Genomic DNA, 15,795 nt, shown 5'->3' with positions numbered 1-15,795 from the left:
ACTAGAAAAGTAATCTAGTGATTTTAATTTTATTTCATATACACATCAGTTGCCTTTATCAGCAAAAAACTGAATGAAACAACATCTACAAATTTCTCCATTTTGTTGGCACCATTGCTTCGAACTTGGACCGGTTAAACAATGGAGGTTATATGCTTGTAGGTTGTAGAGGCATGTCAAAGTAGTTGGTGCTGATTGATCATATGATATGGCCCGCCTTACAATTAACTTTTTGATTATGGAAGCATCAATTGATTTTTTTTTTTTTTTTTTAAAAGAAATGGAACCCTAAGAATTTACAAGGGCCTAAAATCTCCTGGCTATTAATTATAGTCCTTAATTAATCTTGTCTCTCATGATGCTGCACCTGTGCATAGCTAGGTTGGGTCTAGGCTGTGCCTAAGCTCAATGTCAAGGGCGAGTTAGCTAGCCCAAGTCTAGACTGGCTAAGTCTCAGGCCTGAGCTTTTCTACCAAACCTGGCCTGATTGGCTCTTCCTCTATTTGACATCCTAATCATCAATGCATAGGCAATCTGCATTGGTGGCAATGGAAGGGAGGAGAGAGGGAGGGAGGGGTAAAGGAGCGGTGGTGGTGAGACATGAAGTTTCCACTAATGTCAGTGAGGAGGGTGAGGTGTTGGTGGATGGTTTTAGTGATCAGTTAAACAAGATAGTTGGAGGGATGCATTGGTGCCATTATGCCATTGGTGAGGGAGGGGGTTACTATGCTATTTCACTTAAGAGGGGGAGAGAGAGATTGAGAGAGATGGGATGGGAGTGGTTGTGGGGAAACAAGTGGTGAAGCTGTGTAGGTGGTAGAATGGAGGAGATGGATTTGCTTTTACGATGATAGAGGGTAAGGATCTAGGATTTTATATAATAATTAGATAAACATTCTAAGCTTAATATTGGATATTTTATATAATTATTGAAGTTTGGGCTGGCCAGTCTGGGCACTAGTTCTATTCAATTAGCTGGGACTGGCCCAGGTCTCAGTTGGGCCATTGAACTGTGGCCTAGCCTAACATGATGGGCCAAAACTTTGTTCTTGTTATATAGACACGCTGTCTATGAACCTCTAGTTGTAGTTCTTCATGCATATTGGTGCATTTCTGCTAGCAACTTCATGTCAGCATGATATAACTGAGCTAGCTAGTTGTGAGTTGTTTGTTGGAGAAGTGATAATTACACCCTCGAAACTAGAATTCTTTTTTTTTACTGTGTTGTTTCTTTAAGTAGGTTTTCTACAATAGCCATGACAGCTAACCAATCTTATAAAACATAGTTTGGGGGTCAGTTTTGGGATTCTTTTTCAGTGTCATGGGGGCATCAAGCCAGGATTCCTTCAAAAGCTTACTCTTCTGTTGGAGACCTGCAATATACTGTTAAAGTTTTCAACATTGAAAATTTTGCTGAACTCTCTCCAATTGTTTGGTACCATTTATGCTGGCAGGAGTTTCAGTGCTTGGGGATGTTACACCAAAAGAAGAGTCTCCATTCTCACCTTCAAGGGTCAAGTGTGTTGTCTGCCATTGCTTCCTTTTCTCTTCTTTTGCCAAGTTTAACTTTTTCCTAGTGTTTTTCTTTTGTTCATGCATGATAGGATTGAAGATGTAAGTGGAGAAGCTGCAGCTGGCAGATCACCAAGTTTAGCTTCTGGTAATATTAGCAATTTAGCATTTGTCTTCATGTATGAATTTATTTATTATCTTTTCGCATCATAATTTAATGTGGGAGCTATTCATATAATGCAATTTGACGTGTTTTGCATCTGATATCACAGCAATATTACTTAATCTAATATTGGTGGTGTTGTTTGTAACAATCTAGATGATTGACTGCAGGTGCAAGTAAGAAGGCTTCAAGCACGGGACAACTCAAGGATGGCTCTGATGGAACTAAACTGGAAGGTTGGATGTCAACTCAAGATACCATGATAACATCTAATTTTACATTCAAATTTTCCATTAGCACTTCCATATAGAAGTACACTTTGTTCAGAGCCCACATTTTCTTTTATCATCAGAAAGAATTTTATTTATTCAAGTAACTGCCTGATCCTCAATAAGAGTTGAGACTATGATGACTTGCTTAATTATGAAAATAAATAATATAGATACCAATGGATCCCCTATCCTTGCTTTCTTGTAGCACCAAGCAACCACAATATTGCATATTCTGTTTGATCTTATAGACTCCATTTTTTCTTGAATGTCCACCATCTGCTTGAATGGTTCGGGACATAAGTCATTAACTCTCACATTTAATATTAAGATTAATTTTGTTATTGCTGCTAACATTCTGAGGTTTCTAAAACTGAAACTTTAAGCACTAAACAATGTGGCATGACACTGCTTGCACTCCATATATATAGTGTTATGCTTATGTTGGTTCAACAACTCTGTGAGTCGCTAATCAAAGAACACATTATTAGTGAATTGTTACATACTCTCTCTATCATATTTCCTAACATATGTCACAAAGAATACATCTTTTAAAGTTACTACCATGAAACAACCTATCATAGTCTTATGGTCTGTATATTCATATAATCTGATGATTACATACTAATTTTTGTTGAGCAAGAATGTCCCTATGTTAGGTCTTTGGATGTTATAAGAGTGAAATTCTTTGGGACATTATGACACCCATGCTATGCGTAAGGTATTACTTCTAGAATTGCAAGTACTACTACATTTAGCATTCTTCCATGTTGGCAATGTCTCTGAAGTAAAATAGGAAAATCCTTGGGTCATTTTTTGACATCTTCATATATAATTACATTATCTTGTATCTGTAATGTGTAATCTTCATCTCTAATTTTCAAACTTCTATCACCTACTCTCACCATCTTTGTATTTTGACCTAGGAGAGGGTTTATATCATCTACTATCGACAATCCTATCTTTCTTTTTCTTGCTGTGCTTGACATTTGATGGAGAGAGCAACATAGATTTAGATACTGATATCAATAGCCATCCTAGTCTCGAGCCTGGTTGCTTCTGTATTGACAGTTTCAAATCCGTCTTAAACAACCATTACAAAATAGAACAAAAATATAAAAAATAATAAAAACAAAAATAAATTAAGAAAGGGGTTTCTTGGGTCTTAAAAGTTGAGATTTTCCATAAGACTTCTGGGTTTTGAATCAAATTGTCTCTCACATTAGAAATCACCATCAATTGGAGACCATCATACTTTGCTTAGAAGCTCTAGTTAGCTACATAAGAACTACTTGGTGAATGAGGATTTATAAAGCCATTCACAAATAATATGGACTAGGCTTGATGGTTATGTATATTGTTCTTCTTGCTTAGGAAAGATGGGCATGATGGCGTTCAGTCTGCATATCCTCAACTTCCTTGACTTTTTGGTTCCTCAAAATTCTATGAAGACTCGGGCAAAAGGCTAGCAAAAGTAGTGTCTAGAGGGCTGAAGAGAACATGCACAGTCCTATCTCCTTGTCTTCCCACTCCCTACGTCAATCCAAGGACATGTACAGTCCCTATCTCCTTGTCCATTTTGAACCACTCCCAAATCCTCTAATAGAGACCATTCTAGTAAGCTAATAGTCTACCCTCAAATGAGCCTGCAACTCGAACTATGTTTTTTTTTTAAAAGTCCTATCTTACTTGCAATTTTTTATCTTAGGAAAACCTTCTGAAAGGACTTGAATTGTTGCTCAGTCTTCCACACCATACGCTTGTATTCCTGCTGCTGAACTCCCAACTCACTCAGCAAAAGGCAACCTCTGCCCTACTTCCTCCCTTTTGCATGAAATGCTTCTGGACACGGAAGTGTCTTTTTCCTGTTATTAGTTTTTTCCTTTTAAACTGACAGACTACAAAAACCATGCAACTTTAGCCCTTCCCCTTTCTGATTTAAGTTTTTAATTAGATACAATCAACATTAGTCCATTTTTACCATCTTGATGAGATAATAGAGGAAGATAAACTGCAACCAGAATGTTGGGCCTTATTCCTCTTCATCAATCAATCTTATTTAGAGCTACATTGGTAAGAGAGTCTTGAGGTGTTAAAAGTGAAAAACGTACTAAAATAAACTATAATAGATGTGACTGCATTCATTGCATACAAAAGTTTATCCTTTTTGTTCGTTTCTACTACAATTTATTTATTTATCCTTTTTTTTTGACAGTCACTTTGCTAACGTGGTAATTGTTTCTATAAAACTTGCAAATTTATATCTTTTAAATATAGAATGCCAAAATATATAGGTTCAAAATTTGCTGTTTCCAGTACAAGATATAGGTTCAAAGCATGATTTCTTAATATTCAATCTGCAGCTTTGTCTTTTTTCATTTTCTTATTCTCGGTCTTTCCTTGATCATTGTCTTCAACATCTATGGAAATTTGTTTTGAATTCTCAATGTCCTGAGGCTGTTGCTTCCTGGTTATCATGTAACCTTATTTTTAAGGACAGTTATGTGGACATGTTTTGAAACATTAATATGCCGCTTGTTGGAGTAGCAATTTATTGAAATGGCAGCACTTAAATAATTGTTGAATGTTAATTAATGTTTTGTTTATTATTTATTGCTTAAATCCCCTGTATATTCTGCATCTATAATTTTCAAGTTATATATTAATAATTCTTCACTGGCAGATCCTCATGTGGATAGAAGTGTTGGTGTAAAAAAACCCAAATACACAGGAGATGAAGGGCCTTCTATGACCGAGTTAAGTGGCTTTAATCCCAAGAGGCAGGAATTTGATCCTGAGTACGACAATGATGCTGAGCAGGCTCTGGCTGAAATGGAGTTCAAGGAAACTGACACCGAAACTGATCGTGAACTGAAGCTGCGTGTATTGCGTATTTATTTGTCAAGGTGTGTTCTCAGTGATTGCATTTATCCCATACATGTAACTCATTAATTTTAGGAGGTAAAACATTTATCATAGCACAGAAGTGCACGCGTGTGGGTACAACAGTACAGTGTTCCTAGATTGTGGTTTTAGAGCAATGATCAGTTGACCATTTGGTCTCGACACTGCATAGCAAATCAGTGAAGCAAGATTCTGTAAAATGTAAATGCTGTCCTTTTGGCACTTCTGTTGTTGTCCTAACTGGTGATACACTATATGAGTTGTCATATTAGTTCTAGACAAGGTTTCAACTTTCAAGTTTTTGCATGCTGGCCCAGCTGGCTGGCATGTAGCTTGCCACATAAGTACAGGCACCCAGCTTAGTTACAGCATCAAACTTATTAACTCCAGTTTTTTTTATTAAAAAAAATTAACATGGTCTTCTAAGTATTTTGATTAAATTTGATTTTAGTCAGTATGAAGTATGATCTGTGTATCTGATGTACGTCTTATCACCCATATTTAGTCAATTGTGCATTATGGTCTCCTTATGTTTAGAATAAAACGTTCTTGGAGTCTTTGATATTGAACAAAAAATTGTAAGTTAGAGCATCGGAAAGGCCATGTGCTTTTGTTGTTGGACAAGACCAACCTTTGAAGTTCTGTCAAAAATGATAAATATAGAGAACTGAACAAACTGAGAGATCTTTCTGATTTCTTTTAATAGAAAATCTCCATTAACTAACTTTCTTTGTATCTTATGTCTGCTGAGAAAAATTTGTATAATATGTTATATTGTCTAGAAGTAACATGGGGAAATATTTACATTATTGTTTGGAAATACTGATGTAGCTACTAATCTGATATCTATGCTTTTAAGACCATTTATGATATCTGATGACTGTAGTTGCATAAGATGTATACTATTTGTAGCAGTGTGTTGTCTCATGGTTCTGTTAGAACTGCTTTAGTTCACATCAACATTATGTATGCTATTTCAAGATATCAGCACTATCTGTTTATGTTTGTGAAAACATATTTTTGTTTGTGGTATATTTTAGTAATGTTTGACCAACCTAAAAGCATCATTCATGATGGTTGTGGAATATAGGAACTTTAATGTGAATTTTTTCATTATTTATATATTTGAAGTTTCTTGATAGGCTTGATGAGAGGAAAAGAAGAAAGGATTTCATATTAGAGAGGAATTTACTTTATCCCAACCCATTGGAGAAGGAACTCTCAAGTGAAGACAGAGAAATATATAACCGTTACAAGGTTTTCATGCGTTTTCTCTCTCCAGAAGATCATGAGGCCCTAGTTAAGAGTGTTATTGAAGAGCGTAAAATTCGAAGAAGAATTCAAGAGCTTCAGGTGCGATGTTGTTCTGTAGATAAGTTCTTATTTACGGCTGCTTATTTGCAACCTGTTACTTGGTTGTTTATCTCAGTTCTTAAATGTCCAAAAATTTTCTTGACTTGCAGCCTGTTATGAGGAGTTCCCAATGTTTATATTCTCTCCTGATTTGACAACTTTTATTCATTGACAATAATGTTTTGCTCATTGAGATATATTTCCATGCCCTTGCCTTGCTAAATTTTTTCACATAATATTAATGTTTTTCTCATTGACAATAATGCCATTCACATTATGATAGTAACTTATAAAAAGACCCTGTAAATAAGTCTAAAAAAATTCTGTTATGTATTCAAGTTGATCCTTACAGAATAAGAAACAATGTTTGCAAATATTTTATAATTGTAAAAAGGTGTTATTTGAATTTTAATTAAACAAAGTATTTTGTTAAAAGTTATAGTAGTGTAATAAGTATACAAAATTGAAGAACTGTGTTATTAATTTTCAAGTTCTGTAGGAGTTGGTTTCCAAAAATGAAACCTTGTGCACAGACATATATGGTCTGGAGCTATAATAGAGACTTAAGATTCTCTTGCTTGAACAGTATCTAGGAGATGTTTTATTTATGAGGTGTAAGTTACTCATACTTTAATGGTGTTAGATAAATGGAGAGAGAATTTCTCCTAAAATAAAGTGAACTTATGCAAGTTCCAGTGAATGATTAATGTACGACCATGCACAGGACACTTGGGTTATCCACCCACAAGTTGTCAATTTGATACTTGATTCTTAGGTCATCACATTAATGGCACATTCTTTATGCTATTTTTGATGATGGAAATCGAATATGGCAATACTGAGAGAGATCAGTAGGAATGGGTTCATGACCGCGTCATATTTAATATTATTAAATAAATGATATGTTAATAGATGACCACAAGGCCGCTTCCATTACTTTTGTATTCTGTGCCGTTTATTATGTAATGCCAGCTAGTTCAACTTTTTGGTTTTCAAATTTTTTTCTAAAATTGGTCCTATAATTTCCTCCTTGATCTCTCCGTATCAATAAAAGTCCACAATGAAGGTAGGATTGTCAAACGATTGAATTCAACCAACTTTGGTTTAGTTTGAAATATGGCTCAATTTGAGCTTGCTAACTAGGTAATGAGCCAAGGCTGAGCATTGCCTAGTTCTTCTGTATCCGCTTCGATTAAGTTTGAAATTTAAGTAACTAATGAGTTGACGTATACCATATATCTGATTGTTATATACCTAGATTCTAAGTGTTCGTGTTGGTGGGCTTCTGATCATCCATTGGGAATACATGTCATGCCGTGTCATCTGGCATGTTGCATTGCGCTGGACAAAAAAGGATTTACTTTTTTAATAAAAGTATCAAGAAAATAGTGAATAGGCGTCATTCGGATTCATGTTGAGTGTTAGTTTGGCCCAGCATGGTACACATGCCATCTAGGATGGCCAACACCCGAACCATGTTACGTATAAATGAAAAATCTATTTATATTTATTGATAAATACTGACACGATGTACATAACAAAATTTGTACTTCAGCTATAAAATTGTAGATTTAGATTCTAATCTTGGAAATTAGCTCAAGTGATGCATACATAAAGACATACATATGTATATTTGTTGATGCATGTATCTGTACACGCCCATGCACAGGCATATATGCATGTATACATAAATGTACGTAAACATTTACATAAATGCATGCATATATGTCATATATGTATGTAATATATGCATACATATGAGCTTTTGGGCAGCTGGATTCTTGAGTTGCAGCTCTGGCCAAGTCCCTTGAACGAGCTGTTCATGAATATATTAAGATTTTTGAAATTAAATTGCTGCCTAGAACTTAGCTCGGTTATAAAAGAAGTGAAGCTTGACCTAGGTCTAGCTTGCTCAAGCTTGGCTTTTTTACACTCCTAAACGCAAATGGTTACAAGTTTTGGTGAATGAATGATAATATCCAAAATGGTTATATGTGACTAATTAATATTAAGAAACATTGGGTGTCGTAAAAGGAATAGAAAATCTAATCCCGTTGCCATAGTTTAGGCTTCCAAACAAATGTTGTCACGTCATTAAAACAATTGTGCTATTCTTATAGATGCCCCATAGGCATTGCTTAGGAGACTCATAGATAAACAGAGAGAGAGTCCAACCAGAGTTTGGAAGCAAGAGCAAATATGGAAATAGAGAGAGATTAACTGATTATTTAACGATTCATATAATAGGATATGTTATGCCCCTTAAAAAAGCTATAAACCATGCCCAGTATAAACAATGAGGGCAAAAAAGGAATTTTACCCCTAAAAGCAACCTAACCCTTTGTCAACTTGATCTTGGCCTTTGTTTATATCTTTTGAGGGATGCATAGCCTATGCTATACTTGAGAAGTAGGTTCTTTCTCACTCTTAATAACTTTGCAATTTGGACAACTCTTAATTAGGGCTCTACTATACTTGGCTATAATTCTTTGGACATGTGAGACAGAAGATCTGGGAAATAGATTGATATATATTGTCAGAATAATAAGGTAAGGGGGAGAGAGAAGATCTTATAAAGATTTGGTTGATTGCTAGTGAGATTCAAGAGATAAACATGAGATGGTTTTTGGGCAATGTAAGAAACAAAGCAATGAAGTATAGAGAGATTAAATAATTTAGAGATATCATGTAGTGTTTTAAAAGGTGGTTGCAGTATGTTGGCTGTTAAGGGATTGGATAGTGGATACTTGTTACATGAGCCGCACATATGAGAGCATAAGGTTTGCATTGTTTAATATTTTAAATCAAGGTCTGTTGTACTGTGTGTACTGTATCATATCGGGCATACCATACCATATCAATACTAAATTGAATCTTGGTACAGCGAGTGTACCGAGTTTCAGTAAGCCGAACCGACCCATGTATTGGGCATATGGACAGTGTATTAACATGGTATCAGTACGAGATCTAGTATCTAGATTGCGAACCTTATTTTAAGTAAATAAAAAATTAAAACATTAATAACAACAATATATATTATAAATAGAAGTAATGTTAATCATAATAATATCGAACAATGATCTAAGAGGGTCACCATATCCATTGTGGACTAATTTGGCCACTTGGGATTGGTCTAGACGATGTTTGGGAGCTTGATCCGCCACATCTAGGACCATAACTTCTAGAGGCCATAACTTTATCATATAGTGTCCATTTTTAGTGTTCCAGGTGCCAAAATGAAGCTCTTATGGTGTGACTACACCTAATGGGTTTGTCATGTTGTAGTAACATAGGGGGTTTGATAATGTTTAGGGTTTCGAATGAGCCAATCAAAGTAAAACTTTGATTTTTTGACTGGGCATATCTTCCACTTCGGGAGGACAATAAGAGAAAAGGCCAAATGATGTGCTAGTCAGGATCTAACTGCCGGATTAGTTTCACTCTTATATAATTTCTTTACTATTTTAAGAAAATTTTCACATCTTTTAACTAGAAGTGGAATCGGACCCGAAAATTGGTCCTCACTAGTATAAATGGAGGCATTGTGTATCAGCTTATAAATATATAATGAAAGCAATTAATGCTTGATATCTTACTTTTGATATTTCTTTTATTTCTTATTATGTTCGTTGAGAGGTCCGAGTTGAGCAGATTGAAGAAATTGCTTCTTTCTATAATCAGATCAAATAGTTATTTCCTATTACTTAGTGCTTAATGTAACAATTATGACATCATTAGCGAGTTGATATTATTGATATTTACTTACCTTTCTAGGGTGAAGAATATAAAACCCTACCATCTGTTTGCACATGCCCCATTTTCACGGGTCTGCATAAGAGTGGGCCACATCTATGGTCACACAAAACTTAAAGAGCTATCTATGTGATCGAACAATGGTAGGTTGGCGGCAAATACAGTAGGACAATATTAATCTTGTCGCATAGTGGCCATATTTAGGGAATGTGGTGTGCTTAAGGGACTCTATGCATATGCTGCTACGTTTATGGCCTCATGCACTGCATTTGAGCACATTGATATCAGGATAGATGGAAAAAGATCATAGTTCATACCTATGTTTATGTCTTATGATTGGGTACTTAATGAGACATAATGGCAAGGTTCCTCTAGGTTATGAGTTAAAAACAAGGAATCAGCATCTCTGCAAGTGGGGGTAAGGTTGCATATATATGACCCTCTCTAAAACCTGCAACCGAGGTAGCCTTATGCACTGGGCTGCCATTCTATGTTTGGCTATGTAATGAGACAAAAAGGGAGATGGAAGAGAGAGGTAAAGGGTGGATTTCATCCCAGGCAAGCATACATTGACCTAGAGTGATCATGTGAGGGCACCAACGGGAGAAAAGTAATGATGTTCTATATATTTGCGAAAGTCTGATTTGAAATAATCGGTTCTCTTATAAAGTTTGTAGGACAAAAACAAACAACAATTTGGTGGAAAATTTGATAAACAAAATCTTTTAGGAAAACTCAAAACTCTTATTTTGTAATAATGTGGTATATATTTGTCTAACCACTTGCAGACTGACTATTATTCACTTGTTTATATTTGATCAACATAGTTAGAAGTATTGGCTATACAATTGAATAGCGCATAGGCATACCGTGTCATGTGTGTATAACAAGACGCACACAGTCTATTCTAAGTATATGCATTATCGTTTTATTCTCATTAGGTGGTTAATTAATTATATCAGAGCATCACTGAAATCTGACACTGGATTTGGGAAATTGCCAGCAGTTATGCAAACAGTTGGCCCAACCATAGGACCGTGATTAACTATACTATTTGGACATTATTTATTAGGGGTGGAGGACCTAAGCCAATTTTTCTTTGCCAGAACGCCAACAATGCCGCAAGCTACCACTACTAGTGTTTTTTTTTTACTCTGTCAAGCATTTTTGAAGAGGCCCTTTTCTCCTTACTGTATAAGACTCTAATTTTCTCAGCCAATGACTGTCTGACGTTCTCAGTCAACTACTCTGACTGGTTGTCCAACTTGACCCGGATCTCATATAACTAAGATCTTCTGTGATATTAGAGAACCTCTTGTTTGGTGATATGTGCATGCTACTCTATTTTTTTTTCATGTTTTAATTTGGCTATAAGCTCTTCAGGTGAATGTTATCTAGTCATTTGTACCCTTGATGACCTCTTGTGTAGTTAGCTGAATTTTATTATGACAGTCTTGAATATCTAGGTGCCATTACACTTGCTCCAATGCTTTTGACTATATGCTGCTTTTGTTATGATTGGAGGCTTAACTAAGAAAGTTTTGCCTTCATGCTGCCAAAGTGCACCATAGGCAATCTAAAATTTGAATCTCCACCACATTGAGTCACTGAAGCATAGCTCTTAGCAGTGGTTGCACAAAGGATGTTTAACTTAATGCACAGATGGTTTGATCTAATCCATGTTTTAAAAAGTAATCAACCAGCTGAATATAGGCCCTCTTATGTTAAATTGTGCTAAATAACCTTGAATGTTAATGACCTGAGGATGGTTAAGGAACTAATTGAACATGTACATGCACAGCACTTGCACCGTAGCGGTAGATCACCAAAGAATGCAACTATCACTCCCTTTAACACCCTCCCCTAAAACTCTAGGATTAAACACCAACAGTTTACTTAACGAGTTTAACTGATCATAAAGTACAAAGTAGACCAGCAAACATGGAAGCAATTGAGTACTATAGCAAAGAAGGTATCATGATGACTGCAAACGAAGTGGCTAGGGCATTCTGTCTTAAAACTTAGTTCAGTGGGAACTGGGTTCACAACCATGAACGATAGGAAACAAGGTGATACCTTGATTAGTAGTGAGCTGAATATTGAAAGATGTAAAATTGGTAGAAGAGGTATGCCTAGACAATAAGAGTTGGCGGCAATTAGTGGTACTTATAGCATGTAATATGTACCGGAAAGTAGGATGCAATGATTAGTTGGCGTGGATGCATGCATACATTCACATGCTCAAACTTTGCACCATATGCATGCCCAGATGGATATATATGCCCTTTTGCTATAGGCTTTTGTATCTTCTTGCATGGTCTAGTGTAAAAGAACTAGTATTGTAAAGTAAATGAGTCTGACTTAGAAAATAGAGCTTGGAGACTGATTGTAGCTACTGCCTTGTGGGGAAGAGCTTGTTAGCACGTTTTTGATTATACAATTAATTATACAGATGGGTTGGCCCTTTCTTTGATGTCAGATATATTCATTCAAGAAAATAAATCTCTTTTGGCAATAGTCCAATAACCAGAAAATATCAATACGGGGATAGGATGTACCCAAGTCAATGGCTATGTCAGCCTAGCATACTGACTTGCTGACCTCCTAGCTCAAGGACTTTGACTGAATTAACTGACAGGTTCTCACACTGACATACTGCTTAGTTCCACAGAATAAACTTAAGTACCCTGGATTAAGTGATTATTTTAATTATGCCTTAACATTTTTAATCAGCATGTCATTTTCTAGGATACATTATTCATATATCATAAGCTTTCAGTGGAAGATTCAGACTAGAGTTCTTTATTCTAAATTGCATGTTGAAGAGTTACTTAACTCAAAATGCATGACAAGTTTTATTATACAAATTGTACTTACCCATAAGATGCACTCAAGCAATAAGAGCCTTACAACTTGAACATCTTTTACATAAAGAAATTCTGGTCATTAGAGGACATATGGCTGATTTGATGCTAGTGTCACCTAAAATCATTTTCCTTTCCATCTTAGTTCTCTGTATTTTTAATTGTCAGGAATGTCGTGCTGCTGGATGTCGTAGTCTGGCAGAAGCAAAAGCATACATTGAACAGAAGCGGAAAAGGGAATTAGAGGCAAGTGCTCAAAAAGCAAAGGAATCTAAGGAAGGTAATCAGGTTGTTGCAAGTAGTAAAGTAATGCAAAAGGCAGCACGGCCTATGAACAGAGAAAAAGGTGAATCTGATGGCAGCCCACGAAACACCATTGACAACCACAAAATAAAAGGAGGTGCAGGGTTAGATTCTGGTAGTAAGGATTCACCCTCTACAACTTTTGATGATTGGGATATTACAGGACTTCCTGGTGCAGAGTTACTGAGTGAACATGTAAGTGCCTCTGCTACTCATATCATGCCATTAGCTTATATCTTGTGCTTTTGAAGTGTGGATATTTATATTGCATTGTAGTACTCTTCTGTAGTTTATCAGTTGAACCATGATAATCTTGTGGTTGAAATATTCTTGTATCCAGTTTCATGCAGTAGCACATTGCAAGTTGCCAGAATGAAGATATAGCAGTCGTAAATAGTTGGATTTGGAATGAAAGGCCATTTGTTTTAACCTCCTGAAAGCATAGTTGGACAGCAGTTGATGTTTGAGGAATAGAATTATTGTTCATAATGAGTTCTTAAGATTAGTTTCATGCAGGATATTATGTATGCAAGTGATTGTGTAGTTTTAACATCATTTCTACCATGAAACAGCTTAGGACAATCAATTTTGTCATTATGATCTCATTCCTAACTGATATTGTCTCCCTTTTCCAATACCAATTTCATTTTTTTCTGAGTAGTACTGAAAGTTGGTGTGAAATGCTTTATTCACATTAAATTTCTGTTTTGCAGGAGCGACAACTTTGCTGTCAGAATAGATTGCTGCCTAGTCACTACCTTAAAATGCAGCAGAAGCTGGTGGAGGAGATATTTAAGGGTACTGTTGTCAAAAAATCTGATGCCCATGGGTTATTCAAGGTCGACCCTGTCAAAGTGGACACAGTTTATGATATCGTAATAAAGAAGTTGGGGCAGCATGATGAGTCTGCAGCTGTTTAGTTTACTTTTAGTGCGCTTTATTTTAAACTACACCTCTTCCCCTCTCTCACATTTGTTTTAGTGTTTTGACTCTTTGAATAAGTTGTTATCAAAATATAATGTTATAAACATTTATATCCATTGTAACTTAACCTTCATGTGCCTATTTTTTATTCTAATTATGATAACTTTGCATGGATTAACAAAAAACTGCCTTGATAGAGGAATTGTTCTAATGGTGCAAGTGTTAAAAATGTTTTTCTTTTTCTAACTGATTTTCTGGCGCCTTGCAAGAAAAGAATAAGAAACTGCTAATGAATAACACGAGCATTGACAACCTTTAAGTAGCTTCAAGAATTTATTAGGAAGGAATGTTACTGTTTGTTGTATCAAGGTCAATTCATAAAGTTTCAGTTAATCCATAAAGGAGTTGATATATCCAGAGAAACTAATAGATAGCTTGTATGTTTACAGATGTTCACAGGTACTTGTCAGTTTGCAGCAATCCCTAAGTGATTTGTTTATTTGATCTGGCTGTCATAAGTTTACTGTATCCTTAGGCAGTGCCTTGTCGTCGTCGTTGTTGTGAATTTAACTTTATAATGTTATGCTTTGGAAGTTCTTGAAGGAGTTGATAAAAATCCAGACAATGGTAGAAGAGGTATGGGGCTCAAAGAAAAGGGGGAAAGTAGGATCATCTTACAGCATTTATTATGTCTACCGTACTTTAAGGTTTGCAGCGATTCCCCCGTGACTTGCAGTTCTTGGGTCTGGCAATTCATTTAAGTTTGCCGCGTCTCCTAAATGGTTTATTACTCTATTTTATGCCATTTACAACATAAGATTATAGAATAGGCTAGGGCTATATTCATAAATTTTTAGAATTAGCTTTAGAGTCGGCCGGTCTGAATCTCATGGAGAGAAAATGAAAGGATTTCTTTCTATGGGGAACCATATTAAATGATGGCTTTTTTGATGGTTCATCATCAATTGAATCTGTGATTCCAAATATTCCTGAAATCAAAGTGGGAATTGGACTTATGTTTGTTACACCTGAAGTTCGCATCCTTTGCTATTCCTTGGCTAACAAAGCCGTGCACCAACAATAAGGCTGAATATTAAGCTTTGATTGCTGGTCTTGAATTGGCTATTCTTATCAATATCCAAAAGCTTCGTACATATGAGGACTCGCAATTGATCATAAGTGGAAAGAGGATACAAGATAAGAAAGCTTTAATTGATTAAGTATTAAGAAAAAGTTCCGGAATTAATAAAGAAAATCCCTAGAAAATATAATGATGATTAGTGATGCAACATTACATGGTACTATGTTGTTATAACAGTGATAATATTATAATAGCATAATATTATCTAATATCATAATATTACACTATTATTATATAAACATTATTATATTATATTTATTCTACTTATATTAGATTATAAAACTTTGCGATCAAAATTTAAAATAATATCATAGTATTGTAGTATGCATCAACGTCTTAAACTGCATATTATAATGCATCTATTACCAAATCAATACTCTTAGTAACATAATGGGCCATAATAATCATTTATTATTATCAATATTAAATTTATTTTATCCTCCTTTGTGAGTTAGCCAAAACACATCCACATGATATATAGGGGTTAGAAAGTGCAAATTTATCCATTTTCTTCAAAATTACCTTCAAAACTTGACATGCAACTCGATATCATCTTTTAAAACCTCCTCAACAACCAAACACAATTTAACAAAATGTTGGGTCTAACAA

The 15,795-nt window shown here is 35.4% G+C and overlaps 1 protein-coding gene across 2 annotated transcripts in view; it reads left to right on the top strand.

Annotated features, from left to right (window-relative positions):
* LOC103700871 (transcriptional adapter ADA2-like) overlaps positions 1-14,230 on the top strand; it is a 37,316-nt gene extending 23,086 nt beyond the window's left edge. For both annotated transcript variants that reach the window (XM_008782766.4, XM_008782767.4), the window contains exons 7-13: positions 1,455-1,518; positions 1,605-1,660; positions 1,846-1,911; positions 4,628-4,850; positions 5,991-6,201; positions 12,987-13,316; positions 13,835-14,230. In XM_008782766.4, the coding sequence (XP_008780988.1) occupies positions 1,455-1,518; positions 1,605-1,660; positions 1,846-1,911; positions 4,628-4,850; positions 5,991-6,201; positions 12,987-13,316; positions 13,835-14,041 (1,157 nt within the window). In that variant the 3' untranslated portion in view covers positions 14,042-14,230. The remainder of the gene's footprint in view (positions 1-1,454; positions 1,519-1,604; positions 1,661-1,845; positions 1,912-4,627; positions 4,851-5,990; positions 6,202-12,986; positions 13,317-13,834) is intronic.
* The last annotated feature ends 1,565 nt before the right edge of the window (positions 14,231-15,795 follow it).

The sequence above is a fragment of the Phoenix dactylifera genome, chromosome 16 (genome assembly GCF_009389715.1).
Source record: "Phoenix dactylifera cultivar Barhee BC4 chromosome 16, palm_55x_up_171113_PBpolish2nd_filt_p, whole genome shotgun sequence".
NCBI classification, from domain to species: domain Eukaryota; kingdom Viridiplantae; phylum Streptophyta; class Magnoliopsida; order Arecales; family Arecaceae; genus Phoenix; species Phoenix dactylifera.
Note: the sequence above shows the minus strand (reverse complement) of the source record. Positions and strands in the feature narration are given on the sequence as shown.